General features: G+C 35.7%; 3 protein-coding genes across 4 annotated transcripts; 1 reads left to right on the top strand and 2 right to left on the bottom strand.

Moving 5' to 3' along the window:
- Window positions 1–554: 554 nt before the first annotated feature.
- On the bottom strand, window positions 555–2,526 carry LOC18610410 (protein PHYTOCHROME KINASE SUBSTRATE 1-like). Its single transcript, XM_018114567.2, has 2 exons — window positions 2,279–2,526; window positions 555–2,143 (listed from the first exon to the last, which is right to left on the bottom strand). Exon 2 carries the CDS (start codon window positions 2,106–2,108, stop codon window positions 639–641), a length of 1,470 nt encoding a protein of 489 aa, XP_017970056.2. The 5' UTR covers window positions 2,109–2,143; window positions 2,279–2,526; the 3' UTR covers window positions 555–638.
- A 2,050-nt stretch (window positions 2,527–4,576) lies between these two features.
- On the bottom strand, window positions 4,577–8,521 carry LOC18610409 (S-adenosyl-L-methionine-dependent methyltransferases superfamily protein). The gene is made up of 7 exons (XM_007046049.3): window positions 8,385–8,521; window positions 7,544–8,204; window positions 7,204–7,414; window positions 6,755–7,049; window positions 6,153–6,542; window positions 5,440–5,517; window positions 4,577–4,925 (listed from the first exon to the last, which is right to left on the bottom strand). Exons 2-7 carry the CDS (start codon window positions 8,186–8,188, stop codon window positions 4,694–4,696), a joined length of 1,851 nt encoding a protein of 616 aa, XP_007046111.3. The 5' UTR covers window positions 8,189–8,204; window positions 8,385–8,521; the 3' UTR covers window positions 4,577–4,693.
- A 4,651-nt stretch (window positions 8,522–13,172) lies between these two features.
- LOC18610408 (CAAX amino terminal protease family protein) lies at window positions 13,173–16,986 on the top strand. Of its 2 annotated transcripts, none has more exons than XM_007046048.3 (10): window positions 13,173–13,457; window positions 13,536–13,630; window positions 13,786–13,893; window positions 14,274–14,356; window positions 14,655–14,788; window positions 15,025–15,074; window positions 15,198–15,290; window positions 16,183–16,274; window positions 16,448–16,554; window positions 16,700–16,986. In XM_007046048.3, the coding sequence occupies exons 1-10, from the start codon at window positions 13,242–13,244 to the stop codon at window positions 16,742–16,744; spliced, it is 1,023 nt and encodes a 340-aa protein (XP_007046110.1). In that variant the 5' UTR covers window positions 13,173–13,241; the 3' UTR covers window positions 16,745–16,986. The 2 variants fall into 2 exon arrangements, with proteins under 2 accessions (XP_007046110.1, XP_007046109.1); XM_007046047.3 differs by having other exon boundaries at window positions 13,530–13,630.
- The last annotated feature ends 1,677 nt before the right edge of the window (window positions 16,987–18,663 follow it).

Below are 18,663 nucleotides of genomic sequence, written 5' to 3'. Positions count from 1 at the left end.
TACCTTTCTATTCTACAGGGTTGTGGAGGGTATTGGACATTGTAAATAGAATGGAACCAAAATGAAGTTAAATTCCTTTACCTGTTTCTCACTTTTGTGGTGATAATCAAAGTCTTGGTATCTTTCAAGCTTTAGAGTTCTCTTTATCTTCTGCAGGTGGTCCATACTGAAAATATCGACAAAAGCACAGGATATCAATTATTGGAAAAGTCCAGGTTATAGCACTTGCTAATAAAGCTGGAAAGATAATGGTTATGGTCCTAATATATTGATCAGGTCTTGATTAACAGAATTAGCTGAGCAAAATGCTAGTCTTGTAAGTCTGTAATTCTGCCATAGAAGAGGAGGCAAGCCAAAAGTAACTGGGAAACAGCTCCATGGACCCAAATATCTGGCTGCAAACACAATTACATTCATCATCATCCTTCAGCATCCATGCATTTCAAGTTTTTATATGTATATATATTCATCTGTCAAAAAAATGACACTCGCTGTGATTTTTGGATTCACTTTCCAAATGATTAGGTTCATTTTATGGAATTCAACACTAGTACTAGTAGAAGCATAAAAGTTTTTTAATAACAAGTTTTACACCAAAAATAACTAATGAAAACAAACTACAGACAAGCTATTCCAACCTACTGAATATACAAGAGAGGCGAAGCTCGTGGTGATGAATGTGGATGGGGAAGGGAGCGAGTGGCAAGAATCCGTGGCGTTTGTATAGGTTCAAAACCGGCAAGTTGAGTCTCAGCTCGAAACCTTGTGGCAGGCGTGTAGGAGTCAGACACACGGCGCATTCTTGGCTCGAAACCTGCCTTGTCATTTGTTTTGTATGCATCTTCAGCAACTTTGACAGCTTTCTGGCTATTGCAGCCCAATAGACCACCTGAACGGCGCCTCTGAAACTCCTTGTCACTCTTAGTTTTGGCATCTATAGTTGTCGAAAATGTTTTAATTGGGCTTGGTAAGGTTGTTGTTGATGGCCTTAGCTCTTCATAGTCAGACATCCCTGAGAAATCTGCTGCGCTGGCAGTGACCACACTCCACTCTATGCTGACCTCGCTTGGTGCATAACAAGTTGTTGGGGTGACACAGCCAGATGCTGCTTCAGATGCTTGTCTTGCAAGAAAGGGATAGGCTTTGCCTGTGAGGCTCTCTATCTCAAACAAATCTGAACTTGCATCACTCTCTGTATCATTGTAGTTACCTTTAGGATTTTCAGTTTCTTCTGCTTTTGGATTTGAATCCCAAGACAACATTTTTAGCCTCCTCCCAAGGTTCAAAGGCTTGTTTCTCCTTCCAAGTACAGGGGAGCCAAAAACCTCTAGTGATTTCCGTCCGATTTCATCTACTTCTCCTTGCAACGGAACATTAACTGGCTGAATTCCCACAGTAGAATTCATAGTCGGGAAAGTAAAAAGGTCCTCCTTGATCCAGGGCTCTGCCGGTGGTTTATTGACCTCTAGACTAGCCTTACTGGCTGCTGCTTTGTTTTGCCTGCCTTGAACCACCCCACCGTTAGCAGTTCTCTTGAAACTTATTTCACCAACTTGTTCTTCAATATCAACAGAATCCCTATCAGAACAGTAGCATTTGCAGGCAACAAGACCAGAAAGAAAAGTCTTTCCGTTCACCTTGTTAGCTTTCGGCCGCGGAGGATTCCTCGTAACAATCTGGAGCAATGCACTTTGGCTGTTCCAGCTTGATTCAGAGCGAACACTAGGAATTCCCTGGTGTATCACAGGCTTGATAGGCTCTAGATTGACTCCTTCACGTTTCACACATTCAAGCTTCATTGCATCTATCTTGGTTAATCTAGGACTATCCGCATCTATCCCTCCATTGAAATACTTTTCAGCACCAAACACTCCAATCTCTCCATCTTCTTCTTTCTTCCTTCCTGAATAATGATGATCACCTTGGTTGCTGATCTTGGGGCCGAGGTCTCGGCCTGACTCTGAAAGTTGTTTTCGCACATAATTTTCCTCAGCACCGCTCAGGAAAGTAGAGAAAGAAGCATCACAAGGGCTGCCATTGTTTTTCTCCAAGGCCACCGTTTGTGAGAGGTTTGTGTTGTAAGTTGATTTTAATGTAAGCATAGCCATGGATGGAGCTCCTGAAACTTCAGACAGAATATTTGCTACAACAAAACAAAAAACAAAAAGAAAATGACCCCAAGAAAATCGTTACCACTTTCTAGAGGCTAGAAAGAAAAGCTGAACAGGAAGCACAAAACTACAAAAAGAAAACGAAAAAGACCTAACAAAAGGCAAACCTGGGACTAGGAGAAGAATATTGAAAAGTGATGAGACAAAGTACAACTTCCTCCGAGTTTCAGGAAGCCTGGGATTAATTCCCTCAAAGATACCAAAGCCCGAAAACAAGCACTACAACAAGGAAATTAGTACTGTGAAAGAATGAATCAAAGGCTGAAATTGGCTGAAAGAAGAAATGATTCATAAAGAAGAGAGGTTTCCAGGGCTGGTTGGCTTGTTGAGAAAGTACGCCTATCTATAAGTAGGGTGATAACAATATTGCAAGATGTTAAAAGGCGTAGGGCCAAATGCTAATGGCCTGACGCAAACTTTGGGTTAAATTTCTTCACAACCGAAAGATCTGCTACGAGTCTTTCAAAACGTTATCCTTTGCAATGAATACCCTTTGATAATTACTTGTATATATTCATTTTTGATTAATGGTGGATCAGCTTTAATCTTGCTTGGATTTCTATGTCGAGTCGTCTCGACATGTTGATCCATGGGTTTTTGGCTACTTGCAAAGGACTTTTGACAAGTTCAACATCAAACAATTGTTGGATTTGGATATCATTTCATTTTTGTCAGGTTCCTTTGTTTTGACAGTTCGGGAAATGATGCAGTTCATCCATGGTTGCTCTTCAATAAAAAAAACCAAAACCAAAACCAAAACACACCAACACTCTCAACTTTTAATCATACCACTAGTTTTTAAAATGAACATTAAACCCCAAATGCATAAACGACATTAATGTTAAACATAAAATATCTAAAATATTTTTTTTATTTATTTTTTATCAAGCCAGTCAACGAGTCCCCTTTCACCGACCGACCACCCATCTCTTTAAACTCCCTTGGAGAATCCCAAATTAAGCTCCCTGAGGAACCCCAAGTCGAGCTCCCTAAGAGAGCATCGGGGCTCCAAAGGGAGCACCAAGACCGATGCTTCTTGCGAAGCACCAAATCATGATATTTCCAAATCCGCTTGATTTGGTTAAATTTGATACTCTTCGACTAAATCTGATCGCAAAGTAGTCGATAGACAAAAAAATTATATTTTAAAAAGATTATACTTTGATAATTTTTAAAATTAATTAATAATAAAATTATCTTTTTAATAATATCACATTATCAAATTAACAGAATATTAATAGTTAATTAATGACTGAACTTATATGTCCAGATATTCTTTTAAAAAGGAGTGTTCATTTTGAAAATAGATGGACCCACTTTGTGTATTTTACCTACAATAATATCATCATCATATAAGATCATAGGTGATCACACATTTATCTTAAAAATTATTTACAAGGAATCACAATCCTTTTTCTAATAGTCCAAACCAATCCCCTAGCTTTGTTCCCCTAACCACAATACAAAGTACTTAAAAGAGATTTGGTAGAACCAACTATGAAACATAAATCATCCACACAAGATTTTTTTTTTTTTTTTTGCAATTGTTGTCTCTTAAACCCACCAGTATCCAAAGTGTTAGAATTCAGAGATTGATGCATCAAACAAACCCTAATAAACATTAAAGTGAAGATGATCAAGTTTTAGACCGCAAAAAATAGCAAATTTTTCCTCTCTTAGTTTGGCAGGGATGGTACTTTGATCATGTATTTATGTACAGATAGAATCCAAATTTGTTTCTGTCATACTTCAGGAGAATTAAACAGGAAAAATGAGGAGAGGAATTCAACACGTATGGATCTTATTTATGCTGACCCTACAAATACAATTCATTGCTAACTAACTTAATCATTTGGTCACAATCTTCTTCATCAATGCCACTCAGTCCACACAATTTCTTTCTTTTACCACAAATTGAAAACCATGCCCTACAATCAGTACGACATTCATCTCAGCTAGCCAAGTCCATACCATCCACATCCTCTAAGAAAAGATTCCAATACATATAACCATGGGAGTAAGGGTAGATCTAAACATTCAACTTGCAAGTAAAAAAGAAGTGCATTATATGCACCCTTTAACCGGATCCTTCTTTTTATTCTGTCACAAGGTTATCTTTTTGGAGTATACAAAGATTGACAGAAAATAGGATAGGTGTAATTCAGTAAACTTGGGGCACCATTTTTATGAAGAAGTTGACAACTCATTGACAGTCAGAATGTGCATTAACTTCTTAACATTTCGATACCAAACAATAGTGGAGGCCAAAATTTAATAATCATAAAACTTTGGAAGCATAGCTTCTATAGTTGTCTATTCATAAATCAATACAAATGAACACAAGAAGGGTTGATAGTTAGTTTTAACTGGAATCGTGAGTAACCGGCCTCCCCACACGGAAATGATTCGCACGGCAAAATTTTCAGGGCTGAAATTAATCAATTCATGTGATACAAACCTGTATAACAGAGGGCGTTGCCAGCTCAGTTCATGTCAAGGTTTCTAGTTGCTCTTTCGCTGTTTCACTGCGTGGATGTCGTGTTCCCACCTACAACCCAATATTGCTTAACAGCAACCAATATCTTCTCAGGAACCAAAGGGCCATCTTCATGGTCAATCATCTTAGCGTCCCACCTCATTCCTGCTGCTATCTTCTTCACTTTAATTAGAACATCAACTTCATCACGGAATATAACTGCACCTTCTGGACGCAAAATTCGGTCCATCTCCAGTAGAATGTCCTCCACATTACATCTGCATAGATTCAATTAAATATATAGAAGTTCTAAAGCATAACAAATAGAATGCCACATAGCTCTGGAAATGGCAAGCTCGGATCAAACAACAGATGATGAGTGGATTTCATGTAGGATGATTGTTAAACCCTTGAAGGTCCTGATGCACCATTAACCGAATTTTCCAGTATTGCACAAATTATATACAAATTCTGTCATTGTCAGATAGCCTACATCAAAAATTTCTTTACAGAATCATTTAATGCACATAGTTCCTTCAAACTACTTTCACTTGGTTGCAAGTTTAATTGCAGAACAAACACATTGAACTGTTCAAATGAATGGGTTATGAGACACAGAGACATAGGTTCTTGTGTGGTGGTTATGATTAAAGATATTTCTAACTTTTGCTAAAAAAGATATTTAGCATTTAAACAAATACTTTAAAATTTACATAAAACAACATTACCACAAGTTACATATAATAGACTGCTCAAAAGTAATGAAATGCACATTTAACTATTGATACTTACCTGTCCTTGTACAAACTGAAAAGACCATAGGCATGAATGAGATCATATGTCCTAGGGTATGTGGAGAAAGCCTCACACCTGAACCAGAAAAGACAAAAAATGAACAAGATCAATAATATATGCCATAATATATAGGGAGCCTAAGTAGCCTACAGTATAAAGTCTTGAGATAGTTTCATATCTAACTTAAGATTCTGCTCTTCTTAATTTTTCCTGTTTGCTCCCATGATTTAAAATAGATAACTTCCATATTTCCTCTCCTTCTCTCTTTACCTAAAAGCTTTGTCATAGCCAAAAGAATATAGCTTAATAATTCTAATATTAAAAATTGACAAACAAAAATCTTTTACTGATTTTTCAAAGCATTCAAAGATGAGAATGAACCATATAAAATAACATAACCATACCCAGGCATGTCAATATGCAAAGTCTACAGAATGCTAATAATATATTCTTTTAGTTTCAGCTTGGCAACTCCAAATATCATAATTCCGCAAACTTAGGTTTTATCTTGACCATTATTTAGAGTTCTAAGAGGCACTTATTTTGTCGGTTAGTTTGATATTAGGAAAGAATTTATCAGACATTATAGAGCCATCACAAGGGAAGGCAGGTAAGAGAAAGTTGGTTAGTATGTTCACACTAGTTTAACAAAAAAGAACACTTTAGAACAGCCAACACTACAAATAAAGCCAAAGTTTAGAAAGTCTTACCAGTCATGATAGATGCCAATCAATCCTCGCTCATAGATGACACCCAGGGTGTCTTTCTGTGCTATAGTGGGCATGACATTCATAACCCACAATTTGGGAGAGTCAAGAGCTGCAGCAAATCCTCCCAAGACAGCATTCATATCCAAAATGTTGCGATACCTCCCAGAGTCAATAAGTCTATTAATTTTCTTATAAGCTTTTACATGCTTCTTCCACTTATGGTTGTCCTCTTGGTATGTCTCAACAGAAAACCCAGGAACACTTCCACTAGCAATTCTAGGAGGAACAGCATATAACCTCTCTGGGAATGGCTTCAGTTCCCTACCAGCAACTTCATCTGGACTATTAACATCTGGATATGGAGTAATGCACGCATCCATTTTCTTGTACCTAGCAATCACCACAAGAGAAGATGATTAAATGATATGAACTTTAACATCTGAAAAGAGTTAAAAGCAGTGTGATCCAATGTTATGCTCAAGCAACATGAACTGTAAAAATATATCAGAAATTGGTTTAAAAACCACAAAGGCAATGCAAAGGTAATAACTCTGAAACTTATAGGTTTCAGATTCCACATTGGATCAGAGGATTGCTCATACCAGACATCATTAGCTTCTCCAGCTTTGCAGAAACTAGCTTGAGAATCATCTTGTCTACCACGACAAGAATCATCATTGACTCTCTTTTGCCAAATGGCAATTTCACCCTTCTCGTGCTTCTTCTCCCAGCAAAGAAGTTTGGCAGTGTCCTCAATCTTTTGTTGTTCCTCCTCAAGTTCCTCCTTGGAACGCTGCCATGCTTTGTAATTGTTCCTCCAATTGATTGGTGGACCTGAAAGTACCCAGTAACCACCAGGTCTAAGAACACGATCAACCTCCTTCAGGTACATTCCATCTGCAAATAGACAAACACATACTGATTCATCAATCACTCTACTTCTGCAACAAAAAATCTTCACTAAAACAACGCCAAAACAGACAAAATCTACTTAAAATACCAAAAATGTTCGTGATCAAAGACAGGAACACTCTTTCAATATATGACTCACCATTTGCTCCCCATGGAATTAAGCAACGAGAACAGTGAGCCATATCAAAAGCTCTAGCTGGATATGGCATCTTAATGGTCCCAAGAACACCAATAACAGCAGGTACACCCCTCTCAAGAGCAAATTGAACCTGTGCTTCATGTGAATCTCTTGGTGCAAAAGACATGGCAATAACATTTCTACTCCAAAGGTATGCACCCCAACTTGCAACCTATACAAAATAAACCAAACCAATTATAAGATTCAGTACCTTCATAGATTCACAAAGATACAAGGAAAAGTGCATCCTTCCAGTACAAATAGATAGATCAACTGAAAAAGTTTGCAGAGCATGACATACCCCACAACCGGTATCAAGTGCAGTCCTAACCGTCCCGTTGGTAATTGGTATCACTGAAGCAAGCTGATCAATATACTTATCCGCCCCTTGCGGAAACTGGGTTCCTCCACCAGGGAATCTAAATACATTACCTTCATATTGGATCCAATTCTGAATAGCCTTCTCAACCGTCAAGGCCTTGTACGGGGCATTAGCATAAGGCACATAATCCCGACTCTTAGGCCAAGGAAACGGGGTCACATATCCTTGAGGTGCCGGGACAAGACACTGCAACTTCTCTTCCTCCCTCGGGCAATGCCTCTCGCGGTAAATCATGTTGTCCCTAGGGAAAGTCATGGCACGCTTTTGATCCTGGCAAGGGGTGTAATCAACGTAACGAGGACTACAGGGCTCGAAAGATTTCGACTTTTCGGATTCATCCACGTTCCCGACTTCACCGGCGTGATGGGTTTCAAAGTTCAAGCTCGGTAGGATGTTGCAATCTGCACCATGTTTAGTTATCTCTAAAGCTATACTGTCCCCTTTACCAAAACCACTCCTTTGCCATGCTCCCAATATGTAGAAAAAACAACATAATCCGACAACAACAAATATTTGAATCGAACTCCTCGTTCTACCATCAGCTGAATTCGGTTTCAGTGCCATAATTTTAAATAATAACCTGCCAATCAATTCCCAGCATTTTAGATCAATAAGAAAGCAAAAGGATCTAATTATCAGAAACAGAAATCAGTCGATTTTAACGTCAATTTCACTCCACCAGCTAAAGAGCTCAGTTGAGTAAATTCTGAAAATCATGATGATTCAAAACAGAGAAACCAAAAATTGTCAGACGACTTACCAATCGCATCAATATGGCGAAATCAGTGGTTTCAAGATCTCCAAAAATAAAAAATAAACAAAAAATTATTTCCCAAATTTGAAATTTTTTTTTAAAATTTCATTTAATGATGACCGAAGCGAAAGATCCTTCAGCGACGTGTCGATAAATCACTGAAAAAGACTGAAAACCCTAATCGCTTTCGATTATAGCCAATCAAAGCACAAGAAGATGATGATCGAAATCGAAAGGAAAACGGGACGGACGGGGCACAAAACCAAAGCACAGAAAAGCCTTTGTGCTTACAACGCAGCTTTATCGATGGGGGATTAGCGATAAAAGCATTTATTTAATAAATAAAAGAAAATTGAAAATCGGAAAACGCACGTCGTTCTCTATCTTTATCTGTCGTATCGGTATTTTGGTCGATGTGAGATTTTCTCAGCTCTTAAAAGAAACGACGTGGGATAAGATAGGATAGACACTTTATGGAGTCCATACCTTATATTATTAAACTCGATTAATTAAAATTAAGATATCTAAATTCGGGTGAAATAATTATTATCAATTAAAATTAAGAAAATATCAATAAAAATTTATAATTGATTACTTTATATTATTTGATTTGATTAAAAAATTTTAAAAATTTTATTATCGAATTTAGATATGATAAATAATATTAATTATTCAAAATTTAATTTGTTTAAAATATAGTTTTAAACTAAATTTGATTTTTATTAATAAAAATTAATTAATTAAATTTAAATTTTACTCCGCGTTTGTCAGAGAATGGAAAACGGGGTGCCCAATGCGCATAAAGAGGCAGGGGGGGACCCACGCACCAAAGGAAAGGTCAAAGATTGACTGGAAAAATATAAGCGGGTGGGTCCCGAATCCATGAGGGGAGGTGGGGATTTTAGATCTAAAGCTTAAACGTTTTGAAAAGGCGGTGATTGATGATGGATGGATGGTGATGTGAGATTTAAAAGGGGAAGAAGAGGGACGGCTGTGGACCGTCCGATGGTAGGTAAAAGTGCATCAAATGGGGTTGGGTCTAAAAACATGAAAGATGTGTGACGTGGCAGGCAGCAGTTCAATCCAATACAGATGTGTGAAAACGTTGTAGCCATGGGAAGCTAGGAAAATGGGTTTGGTTTGGTTTGGTTTGGCTTGGTTTGTTAAAGGGGCTTAAATTCAGGCAATGATTTTGAAGTAATTGAAAGAAGGTGTGTGAGTGGGAAAGAGACCCCATTTGTTTCCAATTTCTTTTTAACAAGATAATGCTTGTATTTCAATTTCATGTTGAATAAATAAATTGTTTTAAAAAATTTATAAAGATAAATATTATATATTTAATTATGTTAATTTTTTAAAATTATAATAATGATCTCATAACATATAGCCTATATTATGCACTCATATTGCTTTCTCTTCAAAAAGTTAATACGATAAAATATATATATATAATATATTTTATTATTTTTCACGCTCAATTTGTGTTATACATTTGAAATATTATATTTTTTTGTTTAAAAAATTAAATCAGTATCATTTTAATCACATATCAAAATATTCATTTATCGTGTAAATATCTATTTTAAAAATTATATATATATATATATATATGAGGGGAAGGGATCCCTTTGTTTTTCAAACTCTTTTTAGTAAGATTTATGTGTAGAGATTATTGTTCATTAACACATGACATTTAATCGGACATCTTGGGGACCTTCACTTTGCTATAAACAGAAAGAGTCTTGGGACACCCAAATAATAGGACCACCGACGGTGTTGCTATCTTCCTAAAGTTTGGTTTTTTGGATTTTTCCTAGTAATCTTTATTCATTGCTTGGCCTCTCACTATCAATGCTCATTTATGAACCAATTTTATTTGTAAATACTGCAAAAATACATATGAGATGAGATCTTAGAAGTATACAAGTCAATCTAACATTTTCATTGTTGCTTAAGTTTCACATCGATGGACTTACCGTATTAATTCGATTCAATCGATTAATTTAATTTTATTTAAATTATACACACCTTTAAATAACTCGTAAATTCGATCTTTTTTTTTTAAGATTTAAATACAACACGGACTCAAACAACATCTCAATCTCATTGGCATAACTTCATTATAGATACTATATCTTAACCTTTTTTTTCTATACTATTAGACCAATATCTAATTTATTCATATGACCACAAAAAAAAAATTAGTATAGTTTTCATGAACATGAAGTACCAAACCGACAGGACGGCAAGATGATGATGAATCATGGCATTAACAATAGAATATGTCAAAGGTTTATTTAATAAATGATTAAGGTTTGGATCAACCTTCCCTATTTCAACCAGCACCATGGGGCATTCCAAGGATTGCATTGGTGACCATGCTGTCTCTTGCAAGAACCAAACTCCTTTTATTTTATGATTGGACCCCATCTTGTTTAATAATTAATTAATTCTTTTGGCTGTGTTCATGTTGCTTGCATGATAATGGGAGGGTAGCTTATTTTTAATTAGGCATCTTTATGGAATTATAGAGATAGAAAAAGGGTTTTTTTCTTCTATTAGATTTTGTTTTGATTTGTTCCCCCTGGTTTTAATAGAATTTGGCAGGCTTTGCAGGATTAAGGTTAGGAGCAAAGCACAAACAATCTGACTTTTAGAATATATAAATATAGTTGGAAAAATCAGCTTTTCAAACTTAATATTTTGTAATTAAATCTATTTACGATACATATCATATGAATAGAAAATATCAACCGATACATATAAGGATATACATCAATCGATCAAAACTAATTGAACCGATCGAATGCTCGTTTGATTTGTTCGATTATTAATTAATTAGTTCAGTTCAATTTGACAGTGGTTAGAGTACAGATTAAAAGTTAAAAACCTTATTAGGGTTTGATTAAGGAAATAGCTTTAGTTAATGAACGCTTTTACTAATTAAGCCATACATAAATATAGTTGGAGAAGTCAGCTTTTTAGGGTATTGTTTTGGATAAATTACAAATATACAATAGAGAAAATGGTGAGCCTTTTGCAAATAGAGGTATTTGGACCACATATGTGATCCCATAATTAGCACATTTGGCAGTGAGATAATGTCTCCCACCTAACTATAAAATGACATATTGCTATTTGTTTTTTTCCCCCATAACATGACTTTGACTCTCAATTTTTATTTTTTATTTTTTCCTTTTAATAGAGAAAATTAACAGAGTGTTGGTGTCATTAATATTGCTTTAAAATTTAGTACAAATAGATACAAAATTTTATAGCTGGAAAGGGAAGGGAAAAGGGTTAGCAGTACGATTGGTAGACAATTGATTGCCTTAAATGAATTGTATCTTCACATGAGAAACCCTCCTGATTTGGACTTCAAATATTAAAAATTGGGGAACAATATTATTAAATGAACTTTTTTTTAATCAAATAAAAAAGAAATCATATACGTAAATCCGTAAATTTTAAATAAATGAGAATTAAAAGTTTTTGAAAAGTTATTGAAACAAAATGAAAAAAAAAGAATGAAAAATAATTACTAATCATGATTTCATTAATTTAATAACTCTAATTAAATAATTTATATAATTATCTTAACAGAATATATACCTTCGATAAAGTTCTCACCTTGGCAGTAGATAACCCCTTTCCTATGACAATGGCTCACTAGCTCTTTTCACATCATTTTATCTTCATGGCTAGGGTTTTTATATAGAATTCGCTTTGATACTAATTGTTGAGTGCTTGACATGAGTTGAAAAATCTGCTAAACAAAAACTTGAATATGTAGCTTAAGACCATACTCAAACTTAAGCTATCAAGTCGTGAATACATGCACTAACCGAGGCAAAATCAATTATTGAAACAAATATTCGGATGTAATTATCTATTTTCTTTAAATGCATCGGATTCTAGAAAAAAACCATATAGGGTCCATCCTTAATGATAAATGGTGGACCATTGTAACTAGACCCCCTACCCAATTATTGCAGGCCTATTAATTTCTATGTGATGCAGGAACAATATCTGTTTTTGACCTTGAGCTGTTCTGCACTTACCTACTTCCCTACACCCAGCAAACTCCCATGGGATTTCTAGCCAGATGACCCTTTGATTTGCTGTGGAATGTCAGGTTGTCATGTGCATTCCAGGGTCCACGCGTATTATTACCAAATGGAAAATGATTCATGCCTAACTGTTTTTTTTACTATATTTAGTGTGCTAAAGTCTAAAGGGAGACAGATTGGTCTAATTGCATTACATTTCCAAACCATGGGCAATTGCAACCAGAAGTCAGCAGCTTTGGTTTCTTAGCACCTTGGTTCATGTATTGGAATTGCCTTGTCAAGTACCAGCAGTCAACAACTAGAGATCTTTCGCGTAAGTTTGAGCATTTTTCTTGACATTTACTCAAATTTCTTCTTGAACGGAACCGAAGACTTTCCACGAGTCGCCGATGACTACTCACAAACATAAAAGATTAAATTATATAATTAATTTTTGTATTTTATAAAAAATATTGATTTAATTTTTGTATAATAATTTATATAAATTAAATTTTTTATTTTTTTCAAATTGTTTAAATTTTCATCGTTACGTAACATTGAATTGATAAAATGTTATATCAATTTACACAAATTATTATATAAGGATTAAATTTATATTTCTGTAAAATATAAGGATTAATTGTATAATTTTATTAAAGTAAAAAAATGTTGATCGAATCATAATTTTGAAAACTTCAGGGACCTGTTTTATTATTACCAAAATTTCTCTTTTTCTTTCGGACAGTACCCCGTAAAGGCCGGAAACCTTATCCCGAAATCGTAAACTCGAAGCCTGCTTCCATCAAAACAAAGAATGGTTGCGACGATGCTTTCATGTCTAGCTCAAAGCTATCTCTCTACTTCGCCCGAAACCTTAACCAAACGAGCTCGGGTCAATCTTCTCAACAGACCAAACACTCTTTTAAGGTTCCCTAACAGTGCGAGGCTAACTCCGCTTCCTCGGCGAAGGCTGCTTCCCCTTTGCTTTTTCAATGCTGGCGAAGACCCTGATTCCAATTTCCAAGAAAGGGTATAAAATTTGGTTCCTGAAACTTGTAAAACTGTGGGGTGATTAGCAGACTGATTTTGGTTTTTTCTCAAGTCCCAGGAAGAGACTAATTTGGAGTGGCCTATACTCAAGCGATGGGAGGTTCCCTGGGAGTGGCAAACAGTTTCATTAACTTCACTTGCTTGTGGATTAAGGTGCGTTCCTTCTCTTTTTCTCACTCTTTTAAGTTGAAGATGCTAAAATTATACTGTTTCTTGGGAAATCTGTGTAGTTATTATTTATAAATGGTGTGTGATTGTTTGTGTGTGGTATATTTGGTTAAGAATGAAATTAAAATTTTCCCAGGCAGTTTTATTTTGACAGGATTGATAGAGACAGCAGCTATACCGTATCTAGGACTTAAAATTGAAGAATTGAGTTTGGATGAGAAGGCTGAGATACTGTTTGTGGATCAGAGGTATGCAACTATGCATCACTGCAGTTAAGTTCTAACTAAAGATGGTGTCCCAAGATGTTTATGAAATTGATGGTAACCGGATTTCCCAGTTTAAGTTTGCCAGACTGGATAGATGATGCTTTGTGTTCTTCGGTGTCAGTCTTTACTTGATTTTATGGATAAGTTATGTTGAAACTTCGATTCTCCTCATATAACAGAAGTGTAAAACTTGCTTTATTAGTTTAGACTTTTTCAGTTTCTGTTTTGTTGTAGGTACAGATCATACTGTTCGGATAGATTTTCCTTGATTGGTCATGGATTATGTACCTTTGGAATTAGATTGCAGAGCTTTTTTAAGGTATAAAAATGGGTCTAATTCTTGTTTGATATTGTTTTGGCAGCATTACAACCTTAGTTGTGCTTGGAGTTTTATATGGTGTAGCCAACACCTTTCAGCCCCTTCCTGAAGACCTATTTCGCTATGGTATCTATTATGCAGAACCCTTTAATTGCTTTATCCTCGATTCACCTTATCAAATTTTGTCTTATTTAGTTACGCCACATTGAAAATAGGCATTATCTTATTCTTATAGTGTATATGAGCATTTGCATGAAAGACTGTCTATCAAGCTTTTTGATTGTTTAAATGGTAAATTGAAATTAATATGTTGATGCTAATTAAAGATTTAAAATAAAAAACAATTTAAAGCCATACTTGACTGGTAATGCTCTTGATGCTGTTGTCCAGATTGTCAACCTAATGTTGTGTAATACTCTTTCAGATTTGAAGGAACCTTTCAATCTACAGAAAGGATGGGTCTTGTGGGCAGTGATTGGTCTTGTCGGTGCTATTATTGCAATTGCTTTAACAGGGGCTGCCATGTCCTTGTTTCGTGGGGAGGATCCGCAAAGAGAGGTTAGAAATGATTTGGAACTATTTGTCCTTAAGAAAGGATAATCAAGTGGATTCCACTTCCTTTTGCAGGATTTAATGCTTAAGAGCATTTATTTTGAAATTGTGTATGAGCCTTACACTCTGGGGGATTTAGATTTGGTTACTGTCTTCTTGGAGCTATGATCAAGTTATCTAAAATTCGTTTGCTTTCAGAAATGTAATGAATTCTTTATTGACTACTACAACCTTTTTTTCAGACTGATGCTCTAGTTCGCTTGCTTCCATTAATTGGGTCATCAAGCATAAGGTATTCTTCATATTTTGGTTGTGGAATTGGTTAGAATTATTTGTATCTTATAGGTTCTAAATGTTATGGATTTCACTAGAAGTGGAATTCAAGTTGAATTGATCATTTTGATATCTATTGTAGCACTGCTTGCTTGGTGGGCATCACAGGTGTTCTGGCTCCAATTCTTGAGGAGACTGTGTTTCGAGGGTTTTTTATGACTTCCCTGACAAAGTGGTATTTTTACTTATCTAGATCTTGGTAGTTAATAAGAAGCTCTCTTGGCTGTGTTGCCTTGATGAAATGTGCGAACATGCATTTGTTACGGGTCAACTATCCTAGTGCTCACTTCTTTTTCCTTCGTTGAGAATGGACAATTTTTAAAGACTTGAAGCATGTTGAGAAAACTCCTATACCTTTAGTTTAGTTCTATGTACTTTTAAAGATGTGATTCACCCTGTAAAGCAAATTGCTGATACAGAAAACAGTTCTTAGAAAAGAATAACGGAAAATGTAATTTGGGTTAGGTAGTGGAAGCAAAGGAAGTGATTTTATGATGAATTTATGATCTAACATATGTATCAAAAACAGGGAATTATGTGATGAACAGGCCATGCTTATGACATAAATGGAATCGTGTTAAGAATTAGTGTACTAATTATAAAAGAATAGTGTAACAAGTATGCAACTAAAAGGGCTTAAATAAAGGGAAATGCAATTAGAAAGCCTTACTTTAGGTAAATAGGACTGTGATAGTATTTTTTTTGTTCACAAAGACAAATGGCTTCCATAGTATGGCCCCAGTTGTTGGCTCTATAAAGGCCGGGGAAACTCAAGAAGTAGGTGGATCTAGACAGTAAGAGACACACACTTACCAAAGTGTAGATGTGGCCATTTAAAGTAGATGCAGACTAAGATTTGTAGATTCAAACATAAATAGTTTGAAATGAGGCTTGATTGGGTACATCAGATTGTTAATTGCAAGATAGTGAACTGTCTATATGTTTATCTTTAAGTGCTACTTGTTCTTTTAAGTGCTATAGATAGTGAACTGTCTATATTTGACCTTGTTATAGATTCTCAATCAATTCACAACATGGTTTGATGTTTTCTGCAATTCCTCATTCAGGGTTCCTACACCAGTTTCTGTAATCATCAGTGCTGCTGTATTTGCTCTTGCACATCTCACTCCTGGAGAGTTTCCGCAGCTATTTGTGCTAGGTAATACATGACACTGTAAACTACTAGGTGGAGGATTTATTGAAAACAAATAATCAGTCAAGTTCCCCCCTCACAATCCCAATCCATTAAGATATATCTGAATAGACTTTTCAGTGGACATTGGACATTTCCATCTATCTTGTAGAAACCAACAGACTTCATGGTCTATGTAGGAACTGCTTTGGGATTTTCATATGCTCAAACTCGCAATCTGGTGACCCCCATCACAATCCATGCTTTTTGGAACTCAGGAGTGATTTTGCTTCTCACCTTGCTTCAGGTAAATGTTTCACTTCCACTGATTAAATAGAAGTTTTCTCTGTGTGACTTTGATTTTGACTTGGTATTCTTGGAATCTTCTGTCGCAAGGAAATGTAGTATCACGAAACTGATTTGTCTCCTGGTTTTTGTGTATGTGCGTGCAGTTGCAAGGTTATGATATCAAGGAATTGTTACAGGCGACCTCATGAGGTTAAAGGTTTCAGTCCAGCAATATGATAAAATTGAGTTTTTCTCCCTGCTGGTGGCCATGATTATGGAGCTTTGTGTGGGTTTACTTCTTTGCTGTCACTCTTCGTGCTTCAAAATCATTTTTTAGTGTCATTGTGTAAAAAAACTGAGCCAAAGAAGCGTTAGTGTTGAAAGCATATGCATGTATAAAGTTGATCAGTTAACTCCCAATCAAATTATGAGCATAGATTCTTCAGCACAACTGGTATGCATTCTTAGAACTGTAAAGAATTGCTGTTCTTTTTCTAAGTGGTTTCTAACTTTGGCAAAGACAAGTTCATGGAGCCTATAGAATTGCCGTTTCGCCTAGCACATTGACTTACTCTAACATTGGTAGTACAAATGTCATTGAGCAAAGCTGCTGATATCTGGACTGCAACCTAAGGAGGACATTAAATTTTTGCTCACATCTCAAAGCAACATGTGAGTAAGATGTCTTATAAACCAAGATTTGCCCTTTCAGTATTAAGGAAAAGATACAGCTCACGTGCTCACTGGCTGCCCACTTGCATGTTTGGAATGCTTTCATGTCTTAATAATGGATCATTGATCTTTATTGCTAGTCTTCTTCAAAACAACTCAATGTAGCTTGATTTTTACTATGTTTTTGGAATTTTAACAAGCTTAAACACAAAGTTGGTGGGAGGTTTGAAATGAGCCAAAACAATGATCAGACTACCATGACTGTTGCAAGACTAGGGCAGATGCAAGGAAAGGATAAAATTGACTCCGAATCTTTTTTTATCCGGGAGAAGGATTCAAATTTAACTCTTTGAATATAAAATTAAGTATGAGATATATTTATTATTGAATTAAATACTTGAATACGTCTTAGATTTGGGGTTTTTTGTGAATTCTGGATTCTTCGTGGGTTTTATGGCAATAGACAAATTTCATCAAAAGAAAAGAAAACCCATTATGATCTACTCAGATGTGGATTTGGATTAGGTGAACAAGAAAACCATTGGGATTTGAAATTGATTTTTCAACAAAAGTGGGCTTTTCCATTTCCATGATTGTAATTAAAGGGGTTAATGTTTCACGTAGAAAGAGGCATAGAAGCTTGGGTTTGAAGAGTTTGACCCTTTTTTTTTTATCGATAAACTATGGTTACACGCTTGGGAAGCAAGCCCTAGGTCAAGGAACAGACAAAAAGGGTTCCAACCGAGGGCTAGATTTGGGGAGTTTCACTGAATTTGGAGTCCCAAGTTTGGCATTTGACTCAGTGAACTCAACCCCCATTAAATTCATGGTACTTAACTTGCCAGCCAATTAGTAGACAATTTTTTTTTTTTACCAAGTTCTTAAGTATCTAAGGCAAGGATATCCGAGAAGGTGTTTGAAGGCAAAATTCAAACTTGGGATTTAGTTTCACTTTGTTGTCACTTAATTGCCATTACCAAAAAGCAAGAAAAATGTGAGGAATTCTATAGTACTTGGTTTCCCAATGCCCCCACCAAACATACATATAGACTCTCTTTCACCTTGTATTTAACTAACATAAAACCATGAAATTTTATTAGAGTTAATCACATGGCTATAGGTCATTTCTAAAATGAAATTAGGCGACTTGGTCATTGACTCATTGCTCATCCCTAATCTGTACTAATGCAGACTTGGTACTTGCTTCTTTTTTAAGTTAGAGGTAATATCTAATCTACAGTTGAAGCAGCAGTCTCAATATGGGAAAACAAGAGTATAATCACAGAACAAGTAGCGTGGATAGAAATGAAATGTTTGTGGCGTCGTTATGATCACAGAAAGAAAAATATGAACAGAAATGAAATTTTTGTAGCATGATGTCGTGATGTTGATTACGTAACATTTTTCTCCTCCGAAAAAGGGTTTTTTGTAAGTTTAACAAATGAGAAGTCTAAGA

This window comes from Theobroma cacao, chromosome 2 (genome assembly GCF_053813885.1).
Source record: "Theobroma cacao isolate CCN51 chromosome 2, ASM5381388v1, whole genome shotgun sequence".
Lineage (NCBI taxonomy): Eukaryota > Viridiplantae > Streptophyta > Magnoliopsida > Malvales > Malvaceae > Theobroma > Theobroma cacao.
This window is presented reverse-complemented; position numbering and strand designations above follow the sequence as displayed.